The 25530-nt window shown below is 44.8% G+C and overlaps 1 protein-coding gene across 3 annotated transcripts; it reads right to left on the reverse strand.

Annotated features, from left to right (window-relative positions):
* Positions 1–17055: 17055 nt before the first annotated feature.
* Positions 17056–22515, reverse strand: TENT5A (terminal nucleotidyltransferase 5A). 3 transcript variants are annotated; one of them, XM_030447599.1, is made up of 3 exons: positions 22362–22515; positions 20968–21491; positions 17056–19902 (listed from the first exon to the last, which is right to left on the reverse strand). In XM_030447599.1, exons 2-3 carry the CDS (start codon positions 21400–21402, stop codon positions 19123–19125), a joined length of 1215 nt encoding a protein of 404 aa, XP_030303459.1. In that variant the 5' UTR covers positions 21403–21491; positions 22362–22515; the 3' UTR covers positions 17056–19122. The 3 variants fall into 3 exon arrangements, with proteins under 3 accessions (XP_030303459.1, XP_030303457.1, XP_030303456.1); XM_030447597.1 differs by lacking the exon at positions 22362–22515 and adding an exon at positions 21736–21822; XM_030447596.1 differs by lacking the exon at positions 22362–22515 and adding an exon at positions 21626–21822.
* Positions 22516–25530: the final 3015 nt, after the last annotated feature.

Genomic DNA, 25530 nt, shown 5'->3' on the forward strand with positions numbered 1-25530 from the left:
TATATATAAGTAAACAAACCAGGATCCAGATGTTGACACCTATGGAGAATATTTTCAGAGCATTACAAGATGCTGCTTTATGCATAAAGACATCTGACCTGAGTACTTGAAATGATGTTACATTTCTAAGTTTTAGTATATTGCAACTTTTCCATAGGAAAGGTGATATTTCAATTGGCAATTTCCAGTTGCAAATAAAATACTACAGCTGGAAAAATATACATACTGGAATTCACAAAATTCCCATGAAAACAAGGGAGGAAGTCTTCTCTTAGTTTCAAGCAGTATGTGGAAAAGACATTAGATACTGTCATAATCTGAATTGAAGCCCGATATCTTTACCCTGTGATTAATGTGGAAAAATGGTGACTTAACTAGTAAAAATAATATCTATACAAGCAGTCTTAAGCTTTTTAGTTCACTTTCTCAGAATGTGGAACTTTAGCACATCACTGGAAAAATCAGCCTAGAAATGCTTCTGTTTAAAGAGACTGTCCTAGGGAAATATAAAATCCGCTTACTTTTTTGTTTTCTTTCTTTCTTCATAGCAGGATTTTAAGGTCATCAAGATAACAAGGAGAGAGATATAACATAGAATCCTTTGGGCATGATTATTTAGCTAAAGCCTAGAAAAAGATCCAGATTTTGAGACTGCAAATCTAACCCTAACCTTGTCACATCCATCCACAAGACAGGTGATGGTGAGCATCTCACCAAATAAATGGCCAGAAGAAAGTCCACTTCATAGAATCATAGAATCATAGAATTGGCTGGGTTGGAAGGGACCTCAGAGATCATCGAGTCCAACCCTTGAACCACCGTTGTGGTTGCTAGACTATGGCACTGAGTGCCACATCCAGTCTCTTTTTAAATATCTCCAGGGACGGAGAATCCACTACTTCCCTGGGCAGCCCATTCCAATGCCGGATCAAAATCACATCAGGTTCACATAAGGATCACTTAATCACATGATTCTTTGATTTTACTCCCCAGCAATCTCAGAAGAAATGCCAGACTTTCTGACCTTCAGGTAAGGGAGAATAAACTTTATACTACATGAAAATTGTGAGTAAAAACTGGAGTCTAACCAGTAATCCTGCTTATTAACAAGCAGTCAGAAACAGTCGACTTCGCTAGCTTTTTGGGTGACGTGTTTAGATACTGTGGATTCTGTAAACTTGTGTTTAGCAAGAGCAGTGAAATTGGACTCATGCTACTCTGAGGGCTAAGAGAGCACAAAACTATCATGGCAATTAAAAAGAAGGAATTGTGCACCAAACATGCTGAGATCTGAAAGGCAGATCCTTTTTTTTTTTTTTTTTTTTCCCCTCACAAAATAAACTGGGCATCTTGGAGAGGCTGAAATTAGCAGGAGTCTGCAAGTAATCGTGCCCTGGAATGATGGAAGCAGAGGAAGCTGAGGGCAATGCACTGTTATCACAACTGGTTTTAATTACTTTAATTACATAAAAAACCAAACAAGTCCAGGTCCCATTGGAGCCAATGGCAAATTATTGGGTTTGGCCCTACAGATCTACTTTTCTTCTTCAGAGAGACCTTATAGAAGATCTGAAGGGGGCCTACGAGAAAGCTAGGAAGGGATTTTTTACAAGGACATGTAATGATAGGATGAAGGGTAATGGTTTTTAACTAGAGTGAAGGTAGATTTAAATTAGGTATTACTGTGAGAGTGGTGAGTCATCGGAACAGCTTGCTTAGGGAAGTTGTGGATGCCTGATTCCTGAAAGTCTTTAGGGTTGGATGGGGCTTTGAGCAACTTGGTCTCGTGGGAGATCCCTGCCCATTGCAGGGGGACTCAGAACTAGATAATCTTTAAGGTCCCTTCAAAGCCAAACCATTTTATGATTTTGTGGTTCTATGATTCTCACTTTTCAGAAAATGGAGATCGCTTTTTTGCAATTTTCTAATTTCTCACCAACATGCTATTGTTACTTGTTTTTCTAGGTAATTCTAGAACCACGTATGATTCCAGAGTCAAATATTGGCCTCAGTGCAATTTTCTGTTTTGTGCTTTTATCCTGTCACTTTTCTGACCACTTGCATTTATAGCTCTTAGTGGTACTGCATTTGTATTTCACGTTTTCCTACATAATGCTACATTCACTGCCAGAATCAGTTTACCAGTACAACCCCAGGATTGTATCAGACTCTCCACTATACTCATCTGGCTGAAGGAAATTGTCAGCTCAGTTTTAACTCTGAAGAAAGAGTTTGCTGGATAGTATGTACAATTCCAGATGTGACAAATTCTGGCACTCAGACTCCCAAACAAAATGTACAGTGAAGTGTTAATAGATTTTGCCAAGTGATGAACTTGAAAAGGCACTGGGGATTTAAGCCATTCTTTATTGCTAGAAACTTCAGACAAGTGGGCAACCCCCAAAGGTTTTTTGTGAGGGTTTTGGGTGTCTCATAACCTATTGAGTTTTGCATTTGTACTGCCCTGAGCAAACTTCTGTGGTTCCCATTACAATTTATGTATAACCTGCACTGTTTGCAGCCAAGGCCCAAAGATGAGAGCAAATCTCTGTGGAGTAAAAAGTGGCAAAAGGGTAACCTGACTCCAGAGACTAACAGGAGGAGAGTGACTGGGAACAGGCTGCTTCAGGTAACATCTGAATCATCTAAACCAGACCAAATGCAAGCCTACACTGGAAGCCAGGCTCTGTCAAGCCTCTGAGAAACAAACAACAAGACTACAGATGCCACATGCTCAGGACAGGCTCTCAAAATTAGACCCATATTAATAAAACCTACTTATTACCTCATCCTTCCTCTATTAGAGCCAGAGTCATCTGCACGGAGTGCCCAGATCTTAAAAAGAGCTTTTATGGGAGTGAGATGTCCTCCCGATAGTTCTCACATGTTAGTTCTGCTCTGCAGGTGACAGGACCCTGCATCCCTATTGTTTTTAATAGGTAGCTGGTTATTACTTCTTGGAGCCAAAGGCTGTGAGGGGAATGACAGATCAAATGTATATTGAGCACATCTGCTCCAATACATATGAGTTTTCAAACTCTGTTCAAGCATCTGAGGCAGCAAACTACATCCACTGTGACCAGAGCTGTGAATGGGCTGCCCAGGGAGGTGGTGTATTCTCTGTCCCTGGACGTTTTTAAAGAGAGACTGATGTGGCACTCAGTGCCATGGTCTGGTAACCACAGTGGTAGTGGATTAAGGGTTGGACTTGATGATTTCAGAGGTCCTTTCCAACCTGGCTGATTCTGTAATTCTGTGATTCAGGGCTCCCAGCATAGGCAAGAGCTAAAATGCAACATGAAATGCATGTCTCAGATAAGTTTCTGCAGCACCTGATAAACTGCACCCACTCCTCCGTATACCAACCTGAATTTGTTCTTTGCATGCCCCTAATAATTTTTCTTTCCTCACAGCTTTTTTTTCAGCAGAAACACAGAATAACAGTGAAAAAAAAATATTAAAAAAACCCAACCAAACAAACAACACACCAACCACTTCATATGCTGTTTGGTATAGCTATGGCCCCAAAAAAATAAATGGGAGAGGGGGAAGAGGAACACTTAGCTGCCAGGTCTACCAAAACCATTAGGAGACTATGAGGAACATGGCAACAGCTGGAAGACAAAGGCTTTTTATTGAGCTGTGCCAGGCAGCATGAAGTTGACAAAAAGAGGCTAAAAATTAATTTCAAGGCATTGAAAACAAAAAAAAGAGTGCAAGTGGGAGAGAAAAGAAGGCATGGGAACTTAGCTCACTGGTTTTGGGGAGCTAATGGTCAGGATTAGACTGAGGATGTAGCTGGCAATATAGTGTTTTAAGGAGTCCCACAGTACAATGTATAAGAAGCCATAAAGGGCATACAGGAAAACAGTTTCAATAGCAGGATATAGTGCAGGAAGCAAATCCCCCAAATCTGTCTCCAGTAACTGTACACATGAAGCAAACCCACGGGACTGAACTCTGATATGCCAACTCTCACACTGCCTGAGTTCAAAAAAGAACAAAAACCCAGACAAGGAATGAGTCAATTTGATGTTATCAGCCCAAGTCTCATCCCTGCAGCCTTCTCCAGCCCCGACCTCACTTGCTCAACCCTCCGCTTCTGGATTTTACATCACTTCTCTCTTCTCTTGGGCAAGAATCAGCCCAAGGCAGTAGGTGCTGCAACACCACACACGTGCATGTTCCCCCTCCTTGCAGCCAGATGCTCATGCTGGAGCCATGACAAGCAGATAGTTACACACCAAAAGGCACAAGGTAGAGGCATCAGGAGACAAAAACACAGCAATAATGGTTGATGTCACTTCCTCCACCATTTTGTTCTCAGTGCCTTAAGCAAAATGCCTGCACCTCAAAGCAGCCTTGTCTGGTTTTCAAGAGCCATCTCAAAGGCTCAGAAGCACTGGAACTTCATGGGACAAACACATCTGGTGGATTGAAGAAGTCGTAGTTCTGCAGACCCTTGCTCTATACATCTCCTTGAGCACAGGTTTTTAACAGAAGTCTTTCCACTCAACCCTCTGGCCAGATTCTGACGAGATATACTAAGCCTGTATCCATTCTTAACACACCTTGTCTCCTGATAGCTCAATATATGAAACATTAACTTTGCAATATGAAGAGTCTCATGCCTGGTCCTGGCAAGGACGTGTGGGACATTTGCTCACAGCTGTCCCACCAGCTAGATAAGGCAGAGAACTCCAGGGGTGGAGGAGCTAACACACACCAACTTCCTCCCACCCCACTTTAAGGGTTTCCTATGAGAAAATATGTTAGATATTTGTTTGCTCTGGCTGTGGATACACAATAAGGAAGAGCTTAAGAACAGCTGATCCTGCCTTTGGGCAAGGGGACAATGCAGAATAGTCTGGCCAGCTCTTCCCAACCCATTTTCTCTAAGGGGATTAGAGGGACAGACAGTTTTAGGGTTCCTCACTAATAGCACCAACTAACACCCCCCAACCCTATATAAAGGGCTTAGGTAAAGGCCCTTTGCCACTTCACTTCCTCCCCATCCCACCACAACAGCAGCTTTGGATATTCCTGATAACATATTGGGCCCCCCAGGAGAAGCTGGGTGATCCAGTGTCTGTGCCAGGTACTTGCAGGGCTTGGCATGGTTTCTGCTCACTGTCCAAACCACGTGGCTCAACAGCAGGGAAAATCTTGATCCACAGCAGGTCCAAATCATCACACAGGAGGGGGCCAAAGCCTTGAGTATGTCCCTGGAAATGCTTCCATAGACACAAGGATTTCTTGCTAGGAAGCTGAAAATCTCCAAGCAGTCTTTGTGACAGCAGGGATCTGACAGTAAACATCCTTTTGCAGATTATTGCCAAAAATCAGATGCCTGTAAAGCAAGCTGGGAAGTGTCCAATGAGGGAAGAAATACCCCTGCCTTTCACAAAATGTTAATAAATGTCAGAGAAAAAATCTGAAGACATAATAATAGCTGTGAGGATTAACTTTCTTTCTTGGTAGCAGTACCAGATTCTTTCAGGAGATTAATTTATCCCATTTGTGTCTCGGTTTGGTCTTTTCCCTTAAAAATAGATAATCAGGAGTTTATGAAAGAAAAGGTGCACTGGGAAAAAAAATCAATTTGACACAGATAATTAAATTGCAGTGTCAAAAAGCTTGGATTTAGCCCAGGAGGAAAAAGGGTATTTCATACAGGCATCCAGCTGCAAAATGAAGGACTTCTGGAGATTAATGAGGAAATAAATAGGATTAATACATAAGGAGTAAATAGGAAGTTTGGGCCATAAGAGATTAACATTCTTGCTTTGCCCTGAGATGTATGTATTTTATGATTTTCAAGGTAAATAGAAATGTAGACAAGACCACAGGAACTTACTGAAGTGTTTTCACTCCTAGCTCTCCTGGGACTCTTGACCTCAGAGATGGAAAAGGCTATATATGCTAATTCTGCAGACAATATGTTCTGCAGTTTTTGGTGATGAGCAGAGGAAGTCCCTACAAACAGCTTCATTGGCACATGCTTCTTTCCTTCAAACATGAGACAACCAATGAAGAGGACTTGGTTTTGCACAGAAGCCACAAAAGAATGACTGAGTAGGCCTTAGCTAAGTTGCATTTTAAATCACATAATAAATAGCAGCAAAGAAAAATTTAAATGGTATTATATGCACACAACCCCTTGCATATATACTCATATCTATGCTGCTAGAAAAATTTGCTATTTCTTAAACCAATTTACAACGGAGCTCCAGAAAATAGCCTAAGAAATGTCAAAAGTCTTAATATAATTTTATTATGGAAATCACAGGGTTTTATTTCTACATTGACATCATTTTTAGAAAAAGGCTGAAGCACATTTAAATAATTTTTTCTGTTTCAGATGGAATGTCTCAAATGAAGCTAAGGCAAAATTAATTGTGTAATTAACTTTAGGTCCCCCCGTTTCAGTACCAATTTTCCCCCATCCCTGACTCTCTCTCTTCAAGTGTGTTTAACCTGTTGCTTCCAGTCCAGATCTGGCTTCTCAGGTTTTGCCTCAGAACCAAAAAATGCTTTCCTGACTGAGCTCTCAACTTCCTCATGATGCCCACTCCTGACAGAGCCCGGCCTTATCCAGAAGTTACCTCCAAGAATGTCCAAAACCCTTGGCTCTACAGCATGGCGTGTTTCCCAGGGATGTTCTGGTTTATTTGAAGTCCCTTGCTGGGTGCCAGGGTGGGAGGAGATGTATTTGAATTGCTCTGGTCACTCATTCCAAAATCAGGTCATCCTGAAAGCACCAAGGTCAACATGGGCAGCTGCTAAGGTGCAGAGTGAGCTGAGCATGATGAAGGAGTGTAGTTTCTGGTATGTTCAGTATAAGAAAAGAGTGTGGGCAGACCTACCTGAAAACCCTGATAACCTTACATCCCATCATAAGCAGTGTATGAGATCTCATATTTTGTATTCCCACAAAGTAACACCTGGTTTATCCCTACATCTCCACCAACATTCAGTTTTCATAAGCAGAAAGTCAGCATGATACAGCTCTATAGTAAAAAGATTGTACAAATCACTTGTCACAGGTGGGCAGACATGGAGCTGCAGCCTGTGCAGGATGAGGGAGAGGGTGAGATGTGTACCTGCAGCCACGGAGGAGCCCGTGTCAGAGGAGGTGACTGTTCCCGCAGCAGCCGTGACTCTGTGTGCAGCCCAGGCTGGAGCAGTCTGTGCCTGAGGGACTGCACCTCCTGGGAGGGACTCATGTCGGAGGGATTCCTGAAGGACTCTCTGCCGTGAGAGAGAGGGACCCCCGTGTTGGAGCGGGGGAAGAAAGAATGTGAGGAGTCCTCCCCCTGAGCAGGAAGGAGCGGCAGAAACACCGCGGGGGGAACTGACCCTAAACCCCCCCTGTCCCTCCCTGTGCCCTGAGGGGGAGGCAGCAGGGAAGGGATGTGGGACTGGGACAAGAACGGGGCATGGGAGGAATGTATTAAAATCTGATTATGTTTTCTCTTTCTCCTAATAGGTTAAACCAGTTTTTCTTTTTCTTCCCAAGTTGAGTTTTTTGCCCATTAACTTAACCAGGGAGTGAAACCTCCCCTGTCCTTTTCTCAGTTAATGAACTTTTGGGTGTATTTCCTTCTCATTGTCCATGGCAGGGGTGAGGGGTGAGTGAGCAGAGGCCTGGTTGGTACCTAAACTGAGACATCACTTTTACCCTGTTGTTCATCCAGCAGATTAGGTGTGCACCACAGTTACCTAAGGCCAAGGCCAGCTGGGAGGTGACCCTTTGCAAGGCCACGCTGATTCCAGGCTCTTCTTGCCAGTGTCCTGCAAGACCTGTAGACAATGAGGATTAGAATTCTGCCCACAAATCTTTGGGGTGATCAAAAGGGATCTGTACTATCAATTGCAAGCACCCTTCAGACCCAAAGAGACAGGGCAAGAGGCTTACCCCAGCCCATATGCTTTTTATTCTCATCTGTTCAAAAAAAGCAGAAATCACATCGACCCCATACTTTGTAGGAAGAAGTTTGAGTCATGAGCTACTACTGATCTTTGGGAGAGTCAGCTCAAGACCAGTATGAGAAGGATATTCTCTGTGGAGTAGACTGGTCAGACCTCTGATTAGCAAAGCCGTTGCACCCCAAGAAATCAGTGGGACTTTTTTTGAGATCTGCCAATTCTTGCTTTGACTATACCTAGGTAAAAAATTCATCTAAAATTACTGGTGCAAAAGAAATATGTCTGAGTCCAACCTTTCCAAATAAGTATGTTTCTGTCTATTGCACAAACAGAAGGAGCAATATTTGAAATACTTTTCAAAAAAAAGTTATCGTTCTGGTCTTTCTTGGCATGTTATTTCAGCTATACCTAACAAATGGATTCATTTAGAAATCCATATGCCTTTCAGTGAGTAAATAAAGTTCTTATTTGCATAAGACCCTATATTTGTTGCCAAGCTTTCAGATAAAATGTCCGCCAAAGTTTATCACAACATCAGAGACATGAGTCAAACTTTTGCCAACGCACTATATTATACTTCGGGGGGTGGGTGGGAGGTGGAATTATATATTAAAGAAAGAGCTCATACTAGCCAGAAATTGCACTGTGAAGAGCTGCATGGAGATCACCCACAGGCCATTACCTTCCTGGTGGCAGCCAAGCACCACACAACAACCTGGCAGAAGGGCAGAACGGGGAATTCCAGTCCCAGTCCTGAGTTTCTTGCTTTTCATGGACTGAAGGCATCTGCAGACTCACCTAATTTCTAGTGGGGGTGTTACAGTTGAACTATAAGCCCTGAAAACAGAGAATGAGGGTGGAAACTCCGACCAGTTCATAACCACAGTACACAGCTTTTGCAGTCACAGCCGTGTTCTCAGGCTTACAGCTGAGTTTCAAATTCTTCTAGTGAATTACAGAGAGTGATGTTGATAGTCTCCACTCCCCAGGACCTCATTATATACAGTGGTTTGCCACCATTAAACCCTCTTCCTAACGACTTTTGTCTATAAATTGCTTAGCATATCAAGATTTTTGTGAACACTGCAATTTGATATATTCAGGAGGCAATACACATTCACTGAGACCATGTGTCCCAGGATGTTATGTCCTGCTGCCAATTTAGGGCTGGGACATTGTGGATTTATGAAAGCAAGTATTCTGGGGAGGTGGATTCACTAGCCAGCTGGTGGAGATAGTCCTGTGGGGTAGAGTTAATCTTTGCTTGTCGAGAAAATTCCTGAGCCTGATAAATTTGTCTGTTAGCTAGCCTAACTTAAAATTAGTGTGCTACCAATTTCAGAGAATTAAAAAGCAGTAAACCACTTTAGGACACCCACACATCTGGGGAAAGCTCAGTTTCAAGGGATACAGAATGCATGTTTTCTTCTCTTCAGCATGTTTTCGACTTGCCCTGTAGTCATTTAATGCTGCTGCAGGTGACTCCCTGCTTGTTTCATTGCACCTTCTGAAGTAACTGAGATTCAAGATAGAGAGAAATGCACCTGTTTCTGCATTGACTGTAGAGAAAGAAGACTGATTTCAGCTCTCAGTAACAAAAATGTGTCACTACACACACACAGCTTTAAGAGAGCAACTGATGGCAAGCTGAGATTTTTTTCTTACAAAAAAAGTTTTGGCTTTGAACAAATCTACAGAATTCATAAATGTTTCATGAAAATTGCCTCTTTGATGATACTTTTTTGCAGCTTATATGCCATTTCTTAGAAAAGCAAGATCTTGCTTTCAGCAAATGAGCTGGCATACTGTGAGAGGGGTAAAGGAAAAGAGTAAGCTCATTTAAATCTCCAGTCAGAGAAGCACTAAGGGAAAGGACTTGCACAGGGGTGTTTGCACAGTGCCTGGTACAATGGGTCCTAACCTGGTCATGCCCTTTGGTTGCTATTGCAGAGCAAACATACAACAACAAAGAACCAGAAAGAAATGCTAGGGTCAAGCTCAGCTACCCATTGTGTGCGCCCCACATGCCTCCTCGAGCACTGAGGTGGCTGCCACCACTGCATCCAAAGACTGATTAAAGCCAAAGGAATAAAAAACTCCTGCTGGCATCACTGGCTTTCACTCAGGTGTCTGTCCACAGGAAAGACTCCTACTCAAAGTGTTCAGAGTCCAAAGAGGAAGCTTTTGGCAGTGGAGAATATCTGCTAGGCACCTTTGTGTTGCTTAGAAAGAATACCTTCTGAGCAGTCAAAAAGCACAGTTTAAAGTATAATTCCATGTGCATTGGTCAGTAACTAATACGTATGATAACTAAAAAGCAAGTAAAGCACCACGTGAGTGGTAGCAAACATAACAGTTGCCCTCAAAACTCCAGAAAACAAATGTATCATGTTTGGTATTGAGACAATACTATGTGTGCATTCCACAAAAATATGCCAGTAGTTCCTCACCAACACCTGAAGTTCTTTTTTCTCTCTTCTTCATAGATCACCTTTGGAATGGCCACCAGTCTAGCCCTGCAGAGGCTCTGCTGCCTATTATGTTGTCTTCATACAGGTCATAGTAATAGCCTGATCCAAGGCAGATGCTGCATTCCTTCTTACAAAATAGAGATATTCTTCCTCAGGTCAGGAATGGCAGGTGACAAGCAGTGTCTGTAAGATCCTGGAGGAAAAAATGGGATTGTCTGTTTGAGTGAAATTTGTTTAGTTTCAGGTTCTTGGGATTTCTGTGGTTTTTTAAAAACTTCAAAAATGGTGGTATATATAAAAAACCTGTGGTGGCTGGAAGAAAGCCCATGCTGTTCCCCAAGCATCTAGCACAAATGCCTCTGCACAGACCCACAGGGGTCCATGACTACAGCAAAAATAGGCAAGAATGAGTTTGGCAGACTAGAAAATCTCGCTTTGAACATTTGACATTACTGGTGACAGAAGGTTGGGAAGAAATGAAAAGCACGTCGGAAAGCTCAATCTGAAAATATGTGCAATTCAATTTTACAGTTCCATAAAACATACAAAAGAGCAGTTCACAGCTGGTGAGAAGGAAGACCCAGGCTCTTGGTTTCACTTCCGCCACTGGCTGACATTTATAGGTTTACTTATAAACAGCACTTACATAAATCAGTCAAGATGAAGTTCACACTGCTATTGCAAAACAGACAACTATCATGCATTTGTTGTTTCCTAAATGACAAAGCCTGAGGTGAGGAACAAGAGATGTATATGCTTTTCCAGTGGGTGCTTAAGTCCAAAGCCAAGTGTCTGGTTTGCAAAGAGTGTGAACAGCCTGCTGCAACCCAAATAAAAGCCTTCAAGCTGAGGAGCAGCTTCTCCACTAGTCTGGATGCTGACATATTCAGTAAGTACCTCACTGTGCATTTTTCCCCTGATTTGTCATTGCTATTCTGCTAAATTTTAATTAATCGAGCTGTTATTCTCCACTTCTTGAGATGTCCAACTTACCATTTGTACAAGGCTGTATGCATAATAAGAAAAGGTTTTTCACCCAGAGGGCTGCTGAGCAGTGGAATAGGCTCCCCAGGCAAGTGGTCACAGCTCTAATAAGAAACATTTGGATGACGCTCTCAGGCACACGGTGTGACTCTTGGGGTGCCCTACACAGGGACAGTAGTTGGACTTGATGATCCTGATGGGTCCCTTCCAGCTTGGTGTATTCTATGATAATGTCCCCTGTCATGAAGACCTGCTAGTGGAGAACTTATTGAATTATTTCTGCAGAGCATTACACAAGACACCCAAGACTCCTGGTTACACAGGGACATTCTACACTTTTTGCTGCACCTCACATAACAACCCATCTAGCACAGACCTCATGTCAGTGGCTCTCAAACATTGGGAACCAGTGGGATTACTGGGAGCCTGAAGAGTACATAGTGCTGCTCCCTCCTCTTCTGCTACAAGAAGCAGGAAGAGAAAGCAACAGAGAAGCAAGCACAGAACAATAATGCAGAAGTGAAAATGATAGAAACTACTCAAGAAAAAAGATATGGAAAAAAAAATGCAACAAACAAAAAACAAACTGCAAGTTTACTTTTTCCTCAAAGCATGAGTTCAACCGAGAATGACTGAAATTACTTTTTCTGCTTTAGAATGTGCTTCAGGAATTCCTAGGCTGAGGGAATGACTGAAGCAATGACACAGTTAAAATTAAGGCCATGCAGCCACTGTGGAAATGAGAGTGGTCTTCAAGCACACCTTCTCTAAGGAACAAGTTCCCCTAGAGAAAACTGTGACAAAGCTCTGCCCATTTCCTTCAGGAACACCTGAGTTCCTGCTCCAGGCACCTCTCATCACCTGTTCAAATGGCGGAAAGTTAAACAGACACACACACTGACAAGGCTGACCTAGATGTCTCCAAAACATACTCATTGTCTACTGTCTTCAGCTGTGATTTTAGAAATTACTGTATTCTGCACCCTCAAAGAGAGGAGCAGAAGAGAAAAAAGCCTACGTGGATTAGATACAGGGACTTTCATGTTTCTAAAGTGCTGGCTGTTCTGGATTTCTCCATTTTCAGGAAGACAAACTTAATTATTAGCAGAGTTGCTCACACAGAAGAGTTGTTCACTCCCAAGTCCAACAGAAAGCAAATTTGTTTAAGCAAACTCTGAAAAAGCAGGAGTTTATTAACTCCAGGCCACCATGGGAATTTAAGGCATGTTTTTACTGTGGAGAATATCCACATTTTGCACATAATATTTAGGTGTGTATTAAGAACATATTTTTTTGCCAAAAAAAAAAAAAAAAATGGAAAAGGAAAATTTTCTGGCATGTACTGGCATTGCATGTCCTGATGAAATAGGAGCCACATGAAATGATGGAAGTGTGCACCCATAAAAAAGTCATTCTGAATAGCCTAGGACTATGTAAGTGTGTACCAGATGTGTCTGTTCACCATGTTCTATCAAGCTTCTGAAGGTTTAGTATTTCTTGTCTAAAGTACAGATTTTAATTTTGTGCTCTTGCTTCTTACACGTGGAATAGAGCGCCATATGCAGAGCTGCCTGTGACACAATTCTGTAGACATTTAGGGATTGCCACAAAACTGCACCAGCTCAAACACAATGGTGCATAAATATAGATTGTGCTTTACCTATGGCCGCATGCACTGAATTTTACTAGAAACATAAATAAAAGGGAGGAGGATGCTTGGTGGTGTCACCTAAAAAGGAAGGTATGATCTGACCAACACAAGTATGTGGTAACAAGGTGCACGTGACTGTGCCTCAAAAACATCTGCAGAGGTTTCATGGGGGTTTCCCAAGAGCAGATTTACAAAACTGAATTCAGCATCATTAATTTATTGCCTTCCAGGGACTGAAGATACATTTACTGGAGGATATAGGATTGATTTAGCTTGTATTTAGCTTCATTCTGGGCAGAGGAGATGTTGAGGGTTTTTTGGTTTTGTTTTGTTTTTTTTTAAAAGCAATAAAATAAAAATATGCTGCTGCAGCCAAGAGGAACTTCAGACTGTTACTTATCTTTACAAGTGACAGCTTCCCTGATCACACTCATTTTATCAGGGCAAACACAAGTTAAAGACTTGAGCCATTTCTCCTCTCCTAGTTGAATCTATCAGCATGTCCTTCAGGTTTCCACGGTGTTGTCACTCGGGTGATTCCCATTCTCACATCTTGCTTTTGCCCTCCCTCCTGCTCAGTTCTGAACACTCCTGCCTCCTTAAAAAGGCAGCCAACTGAAGTGTAGTGTTCAGCTGACTTCAGAACCATCATACTCCTCCTCAGGTTGAGAAGCAGGATGCACAGGGCTCCAGGTCCTCAACTGGCATTCATGTGTCAAAAAAAGAAAAAAAATATCCTTAAAAACTTAAGCAGAGCAACTGGAATTAACTCATTCCAAAGCATAAAAGCATCCATCCAGGCTTGGATTTTGAGACTCAAAACCAAGACATTTGGCTATAGAAGATTTCCAATGCCCCGATTTCCATATGCGTCTCTGGGTGTTGCAGCCACCTTTGTCAAACTGCCTAAAATATTTCACAACTGACCAAGTTAACAGGAGGAGACGTTAGCCCACATCCCCCTCCCCTTCCTGGCAATAACCTGGAGAACATAAAGGAGATGCCTCACAAGCAGGGATGCTGAGAGCATCCCCCTCTCTGGGCCAGCCTGGCCGACAGTCCCATCCCCTGCCCAACAGGTTTCAAAAGGAGCACTGTGCTGAAGGTGCCCAAAGTTCAGTGACGAGGTTGCTCCTGTGCCTGGAAAAAGGAGCAGTCCCAGCAGATTGTTTGTTTGTTTGTTTGTTTTTACAGGGGAATACAGGTTCACTCATCATTACAATAAGCACATTCACTCTCACTCTTAGAGGGTGCAAGCATTCCAAACACAGAGCTGAGTATGAATGAGCCTAGTAAGAACTGCATACTGCAATCTAAGGCAGCCTTTTTCAAATTTGGGTCAGTCTGAGGCACCCTGGTTGAAAAAGTATTGCCACAAGCATAGTAAATTAACATTTTATATTCCCTTCAAGTGCTTTTTGAGGAAATTAGCCTTCATTACAGCTGCATCTCCCCTGTAAACACAGCAAACAGAAAATACCTCTGCTGACAAGGACAGCATTGTAGGGCACAGATCACTGCCAGCACAGTGGTTCACGATGGGCAAGCACCGGGCATCATGAAAAGATCCCAGTCTTGGTACTCGAATCTAAACTGGGAAGGCTGTGAGCTCACAGGACTGCTGCAGTTCTGTTTCCCAGATTTTAGACCATTTGCATGGTGTGACAAGCACTGAAGCGAGTATTTTTGGCACTGGTTGGGGAGGTTCCTCTGCAGGAGAGTGCAGCCAGTCAAGCTTGGCTGGCACAAGGCAGGGTTTTTCAAAACGTCTTGTGCTCCAATCGGAAAGCAGCCGAACGCTGCTCTTCTTAGAAAAGTGCTGCCCTTGTCCTTTTTTTCATGAAAGTGAACTTGGTATTCATTAGGAGCAAGCCAGAGCTATTTCAGACATGGAAGACAGCAGACACAAATCAATAGAAAAAAATAACTTCTTTTTATTTACAAAAAAAATCCAAATATTGGATGCTGTAAACAAAATTCACAATCTGTTCCCTCTAGAGTCTGTTTTCCATCAGCTCTTTTTTCTGCCTGTGACAAAGCCTATAGTCAAAATGTTCCAAAAGAGCAATCCAAAGAGCAGTTTGCTGCAACAGGATGCCTTGCAGAAGGCAACAGTTGTAAGGAAATCTGAGGGAAAGCAAATCTGCACAGACTCCTACAGACTGCAGGAGTCTGCAGTGCTTTAGCCAAGCTGTCTTGAAATTTGCAGGCTTTTTTTTTTTTTTTTTTTTACTATTTATTTTGTTAGCAAACCATTATTACAACAGCAAAACAGTACACTGATTTTCTTTTTTGCAAGGGAAACTCTCTGCATAAAGAAAACCATACAAAAGAATATATTTAAACAGGAGCTGAGTATGCAATTACAGTTTTTCCTTTTCTGTGCAGTTTTATCTAACACATATTATTTTCTCAACAAAAAGAAAAAAGCTTTTTTTTCAACTGGTAGGAGCTTCTGACATGATGCAAACCAAGCATTTAATTAGGAGGTGTTTAGAAGATTTGTGTAAAGGCCTTTGTGCAAGATAAAAACTTATTTTAAGTGCAATAAGAAAAACTAGAAAAATAGAATCTTTCTGGTCTTGTAATTGCCCTTTTATCTCTAGAAGAAACGTTCTTGCATTTGAGAGGATCACTACATCTATGGAAAAAAAATAAAATTTCAAAGCTCTTGGTTGTTCCACAATTACTGCTTTTGACCAAGTTCAGTGCCCTGATGGTTAAGAGTAAATTCAGCTGCGGCACAAACAGTTTTACTGTAATCAGGTCAATGCTTTTAATCAGTTCAGCTCTTTAAAAGAGGCACTGTCTCTTGTAGCACAAGTTCTAATCTTACATCTGATTGGATGGGAAAAATGAAGTCTACAAAGCAAGAACATGGTTGTTAACTTTAAAAGTACCAATGTGCTGAAGAGGAGGGGAAAAAACAGTTAAAAATAAGTCAGACTTCATGGAGGGGAAGGTGTGCAAACCGCAGAAATAAACCAACTTTGAAAAGGGCTTCTTATTTTACTCTTGGCCTGAACTCATGCCTTCTTCCCACCTCTAACACCAGGCACCTTTTAAGCTACCAGTCACAGATAAAACAAAGCTCCACCAGTTCCACCGCTTGACCATTAACATATGCAAAACAGATCCCGAATACCTATATAATATATATAAAAACATATTATATATGTATCAAAACGCAAAGGCTGAAAGGTGCAGTTTAGCTCAGAGCCCTGCTGCATGCACTCTAAGGTAACTAGCTGCTGTCAATCATTAAAAAAAAACCCACAAAAAACAAAACCAAAACAAAATACAATGAAATTTGAGCCGAGAGGAAGTAAAACAAAACTTTCTTTCAAGCAATGGAAAGAAAACAGTCCTTCAAAGGTAAAAAAAAAAAAACAAAAAAAAACCATGGGGTCATGTACTATCAGGGCTCTGCGGTTGTAGCAGAGCTATAGATTCTCAAACCCTTTTAAGGAGCAGATGAGTCACTTATTTGCAGCAAATAGTTGTGGCGAGAGAAGACATACCACATTACCAGCTGATCCTATTTCCCCAGCCCTTCCCGGAGTTTCCGCTATAGCAATTCCTCCCAGGAACTGGAGGCAGGGGGAAATAGCGGGTCGGGAACACCCATCCTGGCCCCTTGGGGAGGCTGAAGGGGGGACCTGGGGGATAGGAAGTCCCAGCGAGAGGCTGGAGCCAACGCCAGAGGAAGGAAAGGTGAGGATGAGACCTTGACGCCGGGGGAACGGCGATGGAACAGCTTTTAGGTTTCCTGAAGAACTCACGGGGAAGGTGCTTCAGCAAACAAATCCTGTTAGATTGCCTCCACAGTGAAAAGAAAAAAAAAAAAAAAGTACAAAGCATGACAAAAATAGATGTACCTTGCTCGCTCGGTCGGGAAAACACACTGCCAGGACACCAGTCCTCTCCCTGCCTCCTCCAAGGCCAGGCCTGCCTGCAACCAGCCAGGGCACTGACACCAGTCTTCCTTCAAAAGCCTGAATTCCCTCTTTTTTTTCCCCCTTCCCCCCCCCCCCCCTCGGTAAGAACAAGCAAAATATTAAGAGTCAAGTGTCACTGAGTCATTAGGTTTTCAAAGCCCAACAAAGAATTTAACACCTTCAGAGATGGCACTGAAGTGAAAACGACAGCGGAGGTTGCTTTTTCCCCCTGCTGGCCTTTTAAGAGAGGAAATGAAAGTGAATGGTTATTGTTCCAATGTAAAGTGATTCTATTTAAATAAAGTACAGTACTGAAATTGTAAATGCAGTGTGACAACCAGATCAAAGATGTTTAATATTTGCATAAAAATATATATATATTTTATATATATATATAAAATATAATTTTAAGCAATCGTGCAACACTCTTAAAAAGGGTTCATTTCACATTTGCTAAATTCTAGTGGTCCTGGAATGCATAACGCATTCTATTAAAAATACTCCTTTAAATATTAACAATTAGTGTTCAAATCACCAACTAATACAATATTCTTTAGCTGTCAGGGGGTTTAAATAAACCTATCTTTGATCCACGTTCCACTGAATTACACATCATGGAGGTATACAGTCACAACATTAGTGGGTTAAATGTCAAAATGGCATTACAGTACAAAACAGTTAAAAAAAAATCAGCTAGTCATATGCTTCTCCATCTGTGGAATTATTATGGCTCACAAGCAACCCACTGCATTACTGTAATCCTTGTTCTTGCAACCAAAGACATTATCTGAATCCCACCTTAATCCTGACTGGTTCATTTACTCCAAATTTCTCAGGTGTGGGTTACAAATTCACTGCAAGGTGCCCACTGTCCTATGACATCCTGTTGCAAACTGGAAAACACATAGTACTTTATTTAAACATTCCTTAATTGCTACATTTGCCTAGACCACATTAATATATATTGTGTGTGTATATATATAGATATACACCTATAACATGTACATATATACACACACAAACATATATACACACATACACACACGTACCTAGGATAACAGCACACCGACATAACATTAACTCTATACAGGTATTTGCCAAGAAAAAAAAAAAATAGGGCATTTCCTCCACCACCTATTCACAAGCTTATGGGGTTTTTTTCATTTGCTTTTAATCCTTGTGTCCCTGATAAAACAAAATGCATGGTTAAACCACAAAACTAGATTTTTTTCTCACTTCAAATTTTATGAAGGCATCAGGCACTTTTACTGTTGGTGTGTACAAATATAGCAACATCTTTCTTTTCTTTTATATGTGTATATATATATCTATCTATATATATACTCTATTGTATCTTCTCTGCTCAGATAACTTATTTGTGAAATCTTTGGTCCTTGAGTATGTTCTCTTTGCCACAGCTGGTTTTCCTGCATTCTCACATTTTTAAAATGTGAGGCACGCACACAGCTGGAAATAATGGACTTTGTCATTGTACGTGTTTCTGTTTTCCTAACTGTACCAACCCACTACTGTTCATTTGGAGCAAGCTGTTTCTGGTAAAGCATTCTAGTCAAGCAAGCTATGCATTCTACACAGTCAACCCAAAGACGGCACTTGCTGCAAGCCCCAAATGCAGTAATTCCAATATACATTTTTATTCAGCTTATCTCTGCTTTATGCCTCTAACTTTTAATTCCTGAATATATATAGAATTGTTTTTTGTGAATTTTTTTCTTTTTGTTGTTTTTTTTTTCTTTTGTTTCTTTCATAGTCTCCCTTTTGCAGATCCCATGCTAGAGTAAGAATAAAAATAAAAGAAAATAAGGCTTTCCCACTTTCTCTATGCCAAAGCTATGGGAGCAGATACTGCCAACCCATATTGTCATCAAGCATTCCTCCCTCACTTATTTCAGGGGAAGCTGGCTGCTTTTAATGACAGGCCTCTTGTGCTATGGGGTAGGATCCAATTATTCTGGGGTTCTTTCTCGATCATGCTCCCATTATTTACTAGAAGAACCACAAGCTTTTCCCGAGCTTGAAAACTAGAGCAGATCATCATTGCACAACACACCCCATTTCAAAGGGACACGTTGCCCCTTCCTACATCTTAGAAAACATTCTCCCCAACAGATCTACTAATTTTCGGTCCTTAATTACAGGGCAGCCAAGTAGAGTATGTGTGCTGCTGGCAAGGAAACACCGTCTGAACCTGGGCAATATAGTAATTGCTGAAGTTGGCATCTGCTACATATGGGGCTGGTTGGTAATAGCAGGTGACATTGGCCACATTGGGGATGATATTTTGCTCAGCTAGGACCCGGATGGCCAGCATGGTGATCAGATTCAGAGTCTGTCTCCTCTCATGTCCCATCAGACACACTGTGCTCTCATTCACCACACCGTGAAGGGTCATGAGATAGTCATACTTGCGGTCCTCTAATCCCACAAAGTGGTTCTGCAAGTAGGACTCCAGCTTTCTCTGCTGTTCTCCAATGTCTGAGAAGTCAATGAAAAACCTCGAACACATATATCTCTGCAGGGACTTTATCTCGGATTCAGAGGCAGCCCTAAAGCCCCTTACCAAAAGGTTGCAGTACTTCAGAAGACCACCTCCTCTGATTTCTTCTGGGTTTCTGGTGGCAATTATCTTGTTGCAGAGGTGATCAAAGGCTTCCTGGAAATCCCCATAGACACTCTCACCAATGATAGTCGGGTGAAAAGTTTCAGTCATCGGATTCTCTGAGCACTCATAAAAAAGCAGCAGGGAGTCCAGCTTGATTTGAAAGGAATCGACACTGAATTCAAACTGCCGTCTCAGAGAGTCCACGAATTTCAGCTCTACGTTTTTGCCACTGTTGTTGGACAGGGAGATGAGACTCCATCGGTCTGAATCATTGCATACTTTTACCATTTTCTGCACATAAGCCTCCTATAATTGGAAAGACAAAAGGAGCAAATGGAGACACGGGTGCAAGACATTTCTCCTGTGCTGCAGCTGTTCACATCCACACACCCCCCTCCATCCCATCCCACTGTTTCTTAAAAAGATTTAATGGCGCCTGCTGACACAAACTGGACCTGAAATGCCTAATGTAAGAGCCTGGAGTACTGTCACTGCAAAAGGATGATAGGGGAAGGTGTTCTACTGGGACTGTGTCAAGCAAGGGAAGCTTATTGTAACACCACTTCTTTCTGTCACTTCTAAATACATCTACACATGAAGACTATGGCACAGAAGAAGTCACTCCTACAATCAGATATGAAACCTTTTTGATCAGTTTTCACTTCTCTCTCCCCTCCGCATACACACACACGCACACACAAAAACTTAGCAACTCCCCTCAATCCTATTCCTTCAGTGTGCGTTCCACAAATGTGCTCCATATTCTAAAAAAAAAAAAAATCCCTCAAAAAAAAAAACCTCAAAAAACCCCAAAAAAATCAACAAACAAACAAACAAAAAAACAACCGAAAGGCATTTGGCATTCAGCCTAATTCTGAATTAGGCTGAATTCCTAATTCTGAATGAGAGAGCATGCCGCTCTGCTGGGGCATTCAGCACACGGCAAAGCGTGCCCTGCAGATATTAAAGAGACCTATGGCTCCCCGCAGACACCCCGGGAACCGGGAGGGTAAACCGAGTTGCCGCAGAGCCGGGCCGGGAGATCCGGGGCGCCCTGCACACACCCGCCCAAAGAAAGGCAACGCTGCCAGCAAATCAAACCAGAGAGAGGGAGAATGAGGAAAGTAATTAATACTGAGGAGCCTCAGCCAGAAGGCTTTAATGCAAACTGCTCCTCGGTTTCTAGCGTGGGGTGGAAAATAAAAACTAAAAAAAAAAACATCACGCACGGTCCCCGTGGGTCTCGGGGTGCGGGGGGGAGCTGCGTCCCCTCAGAGCACCCCTCCACGCCCGGAGGCGAAGGTGCCCGCTGCCCCGGGGCAGGCGCTTACACCTGCCCGCTCCGGGCGCTGGGACAGCCGTCAGCTTTACCTTGAGGGTGAGCGGCGTGATCTTCTCCTTGTTCACCCCCTCGGGCAAGAAATCCAAGAGGCAGTCCAAGACCACGTCCTTCACAGTCTGAAACTCGGCTTCCCCTTTGAGGTCGGCGCAGAAGATGAGGTCCAAGTCCTTGTAGCCCAGGCCGCTGTCCTGGTGCAGGACATGGCTGGCGGCCGAGCCGTTGAGCCGCACGTCCCGAAGGCCGATGCCCTTCTCCTCCAGCCGGCTCCGCACCACCTTGACGATCTGGCGGGGCTGCATGGCCAGCGTGGGGAAGTTGCCGCGGCCGTGGATGGGAATAGTCTCTCTGAGGATGCGGTCCAGCCGCTGCACTTGCTCCCAGCTCAGCACATTGCAATGAGCACTCTCGCAGCCGCCCGCGTAACTCCCGCCGGGGCTGCCGCCGGCCTTCTCATCGTCTGCCATGGTGCGCGGCCGCCGCCTCCCCGGGCTGGATGGCACCGCTCCGGCTCCGGCTCCTCACTGCACCCCCCGGGGACCCTCTTCCTCCGCGCCTGGCAAAAGAGGAGGAAGAAGCGAGCTGTCAGCAGAGGCGCGCAGCCGGCGCCTGGGCTCCGCTCCCCTTGCAGCAGCCCCGCACCGCCGCACGGACCCACTGGCCCTTCCAGCGGGATAGAGGGGGACACACCTTTTGAGTAATTTAAAAAAAAAAAAAAAAACAAAAACAAAAAAATAGGGGGAGGGCAGAAGAAGCCCCCGGAACCAGGCGGTCCTGTAGGGCAAGGGAACACGCCCGACCTGCCGAACTGCCGCCGCCGGAGGGGCTGCCCCGCTCGCTGCCGCCACAGGCTACCGATGTCTCCGGAGCTTTCGTAGTTCTGCCGGGGAAAGGTCCCCAGTAGTTTTTATACGGGGTTTCTCCGCTCTTCCGGGGCTCCGAGTCACGGCGCCCGTGTCCCGCCCCCTCCATCTGCATGGCCGGCCTCGGCGGTGCCCCCGGCACGCCCACGCCCTGCGCACCCACGGGCCGCCCCGTCGGCTCCCCCGTCACAGCCCTGCCTGCTACGGCTTGGCCCGGCCGGGCCTGGCCCGCCCCTCCGCGCCGGCGGAGTGCCCAGCGCGGCCCAGCGCGGCCGCCCCGCCCCGCTCGCAGCTCCTCTGGAAAATCCGCGCAGCGTTGCCTATTCGCATTCCCTCACTCCGCACACGGCTTTAAGCACTCTCCATGGGAGAGGTAACAAGTGTAACCCCACTCCTTGCATCCGCAGAGGGCGCAGACCCCCTCCCCCCGCGGCAAGTTGCGCACCCGGAGGCACCCAGCACCATTCTTTCACTTTTTTTTTTCTTTTTATCTTCCCCCTTCGTTTTCTACCACTCTCTTCCCCGACATTCCCGGTCATCCCAGGCACAGCCAAACTTCATACCAGAGCGACGGAATTTGGCAAAGGGCCCCGCTCCGAGCAGATGCCGAGGATCCCGGACCGTGTGGTTTGAGCTGCTCAGCTCCTGACCGAGATTTTCAAACCCGCCTGCGGCAGCGCAGGGACATCACGATTTCGTGCCTGCCGCGTCCGTCCCTCCCTTCCCTCTTCCCTGGCGCGGAGTTGGGGGGAGGGGGGATGAACAAAAATCCCGAGGAGCACGGACGAGGCAGTGCCTTCCAGGAGAGCATCCTGCCTGTGGAGTACAACTTCGTTAACTGCGGAGCGGCAGAAGTAACATGCATGATGTACACGTACTAGATAAGCACACGTATATGTTATTTCCAATTGCATTTTAATTATTTTAATATTTCATAATAATGAATGCATCTGGATTTTTTTGAGTTTTTTGTTTGTTTGTTTGTTCTCCGCCGACTGTTACAAGTGCCGAATACATCTTACAAATTCTGTTTGAACCACTCAGCGCAACCCCCCCGGACGCAGCAGCACCCCCGAACTCCAGGAGGGGCGGGCGGAGTTGGAAGTCTCCTCCGCCGCCACAGTGAGCGCCCCGCACAGACCCGCGGTGCAAACGCGCAAGTTGCGCTGACGGGGGTGGGGGGGTGGGGGAAGAGAGCGCGGAGGGGAAGAGGGAAGGGGAGTTTGCGGGGGGGTTAGGACCGCGTTGCGTCACCGCTCGCAGTTTTGTGACGCGAGGCAGGAAGGGCCAATGGGTGGGCGCGGCGGCGTGACGCATGACCTCCCCAGCCAGGCACTTCGCCAAAGGGAAGGGTCCAGTGTACGGAGGTCCCTGACGGGACTTCCCGCCCCTTCCCCCCATTTATAACACCCCGCTCCCCCACATCCAGCCGAAGAATGGCGCTGGGGGGGGGAGTACAAAGCTCTGACTAACCCCTGACCCTGGCAAACTGGCCCAAGTTTACCCCCCAACAACAACAAAAAAACCCAACCCGGGGGTCCCGCTGTGCCACCAGCATCCCCCCCCAACCCCCCCCGTCGAGGCACTGGGGGCTGTGCGGGCGGGGAAGCCCCCGGCCCCCCCTCCCCCCCGCGCCACCGCGTGTCGCAGCCGTGGGGCAAGGGCGCCCCCTGCCGGCCGCCGGGCGTGGTCCCCGCAGGGGTGGCGTGGGGGGGGGGTTAGAAACGGGGTGCTGGGCGGTGGGGGTACGGGGTTTGGCGGGGGGGGGGGTGGTATTTGGGAACGGAAGGGATTTGGCGTTGAATCCTTTGCGGTCTGTTGTCCCTGCTGGGCTGTCCGGCTGGGTGAGGCTGGGTGAGCCTGAGCCGACCCGCTGGGAAGGCGGCGCGGCTGGCAAGGGAATGGGTTTGTAGTGTTCTGTGCCAGTGCAATTATTAAAACAAAAAAAACCCAAAAAAACCCAAAACCAAACCAAAACAAAACAAAAAAAAACCCTAACTAACCCAAAACAGATAAAAAGAAAAGAAGTAAGCTTTTAAGATCCGAATGTATACTAGCGAATGCCCGAAAGCAGAAGCGGAGCAGCATGCACTCACCAGTACACTGCGTGGGGTTTGCCAGTTTATTTCTAATAATTATTCGGACTAAGAGGGGCATCATCAGGCCCGCTGGAGGGAACCTACAGCCCGCTGCTGGGGGGGCTGAGCCACTGCCGCTGCCCGGCGCAGGGAGCCCCGACTTTGCCTGGAGTACCCCGAACCGGCTGTGCCTGCCGGCTCCAAGCAGGGCGGGCAGCACGGAGGCATCGCTGCCTCTGCTCAGAACAGTTCGAGGACACTCAGGGAGGTTAAAACACAACCACACTGAGCAACGCCCCGTTCCCAGTCTGGCTTCATTCAGGTGAACCACAAATTACTAGGGGACGTGACTGAATCTTTCAAAGGGAGAAACTATCTCCTTATCAGTATCTCTTGCAGCTGGCTGACTGATTTCTAGAGCCAGGGCCTGCCAGCTCATCCCATGTTAAACTAGACCATCCTCAAGGAAATGAGAAATCCCTGGCTAGAAGTTGTCAATATTTTAATTTACTTCGTGTTTCTTAACACATTGCAATGAAATTTTAACAGTATTTGAAATCCTGCAGAGTGCATTGGTGCATTTACGCTGGCCAGTATGATTTGAAGCTATTTTTAATTACTCTCATTTCTTTTCCCTTTGAAGTATGATTTTTAACCTCTCTTAAGTTGTTATTACTTACACACTTAATCAGAAAAATGGGCAGAAGTTCATTCTGGAGAACACTCATCTGCTAAAAGACAAGCTGAATGTAGTCTAGAAGGAAACCACTTGCTCTGCCGGGATTTGATAAAGGAGCAAGGGCAGCCAAGCTGCTGGGTCTTCACCTCACCTCACCTCACCTCACCTTACTTTTCTCAGTGTAAGAACCTGCAAATCACTTCTGCCTCACTTGAAATAAGAAGGAAAATAATTTTGAGGCAGAATGGTTGGTGGCTGCACAGGGGTAGGGGAGCCCTAAATCTTCCCACCTCTGGCACGGCAGCTCCCTCTTGTCTCTGCTTAGTATTGCCTTAGCATGGCTGGCTTGGCTTGTACAGAGTCCAACAGCAACTAGAACATTAAAAAATGAGATCTTGACCTAATTTTTTGTTCTTTGCCTGCTAGAGATGGAAAGACATGGCTGGGCAGCAGTCACCGGAAAACTTCTTTGTATTATTCACTGTGTTGCTAAAAAATTACCTTGTTGAAAACTGCAGCTATATGACTGAAGAATATTCCTAGCTGCTCTCCACCCAGATAGCATATGAATGTAGCAGTTCATCTCCAGATACAAATTTCTGGACAATACAGACCCTTTCCTTTCCCTCCCCATCACCCTGCCAGCTCCATCCTCCTCCTCACAGCACATCTGGGTGAGCCATGGCTCCCTAGGTGTGCTGAGGCTTGTCTGTGGGGTCCTACCCCTGACCAGAGAGCAGGGAGATGCTGAAGAGGCATCAGCTGGCAGGACAGGAGTTCAGAGAACTCTGGGCTTGGATAGGAAATGCTGTGAATTAATACAAAGTGTTCAGATTCAAACTCAGCCCAAGTTCACCTTTGCACACACACATGTACATACACATACGTGGTCCAAAACCTGAGTTTCATGAAAACAGGACACAGTAAATGGAGGTTTGATGAAGGCAGCTTTGACTACCAAAATCACTAGGGCTG

Source organism: Calypte anna, chromosome 3, assembly GCF_003957555.1.
Source record: "Calypte anna isolate BGI_N300 chromosome 3, bCalAnn1_v1.p, whole genome shotgun sequence".
Classification (NCBI taxonomy): domain Eukaryota; kingdom Metazoa; phylum Chordata; class Aves; order Apodiformes; family Trochilidae; genus Calypte; species Calypte anna.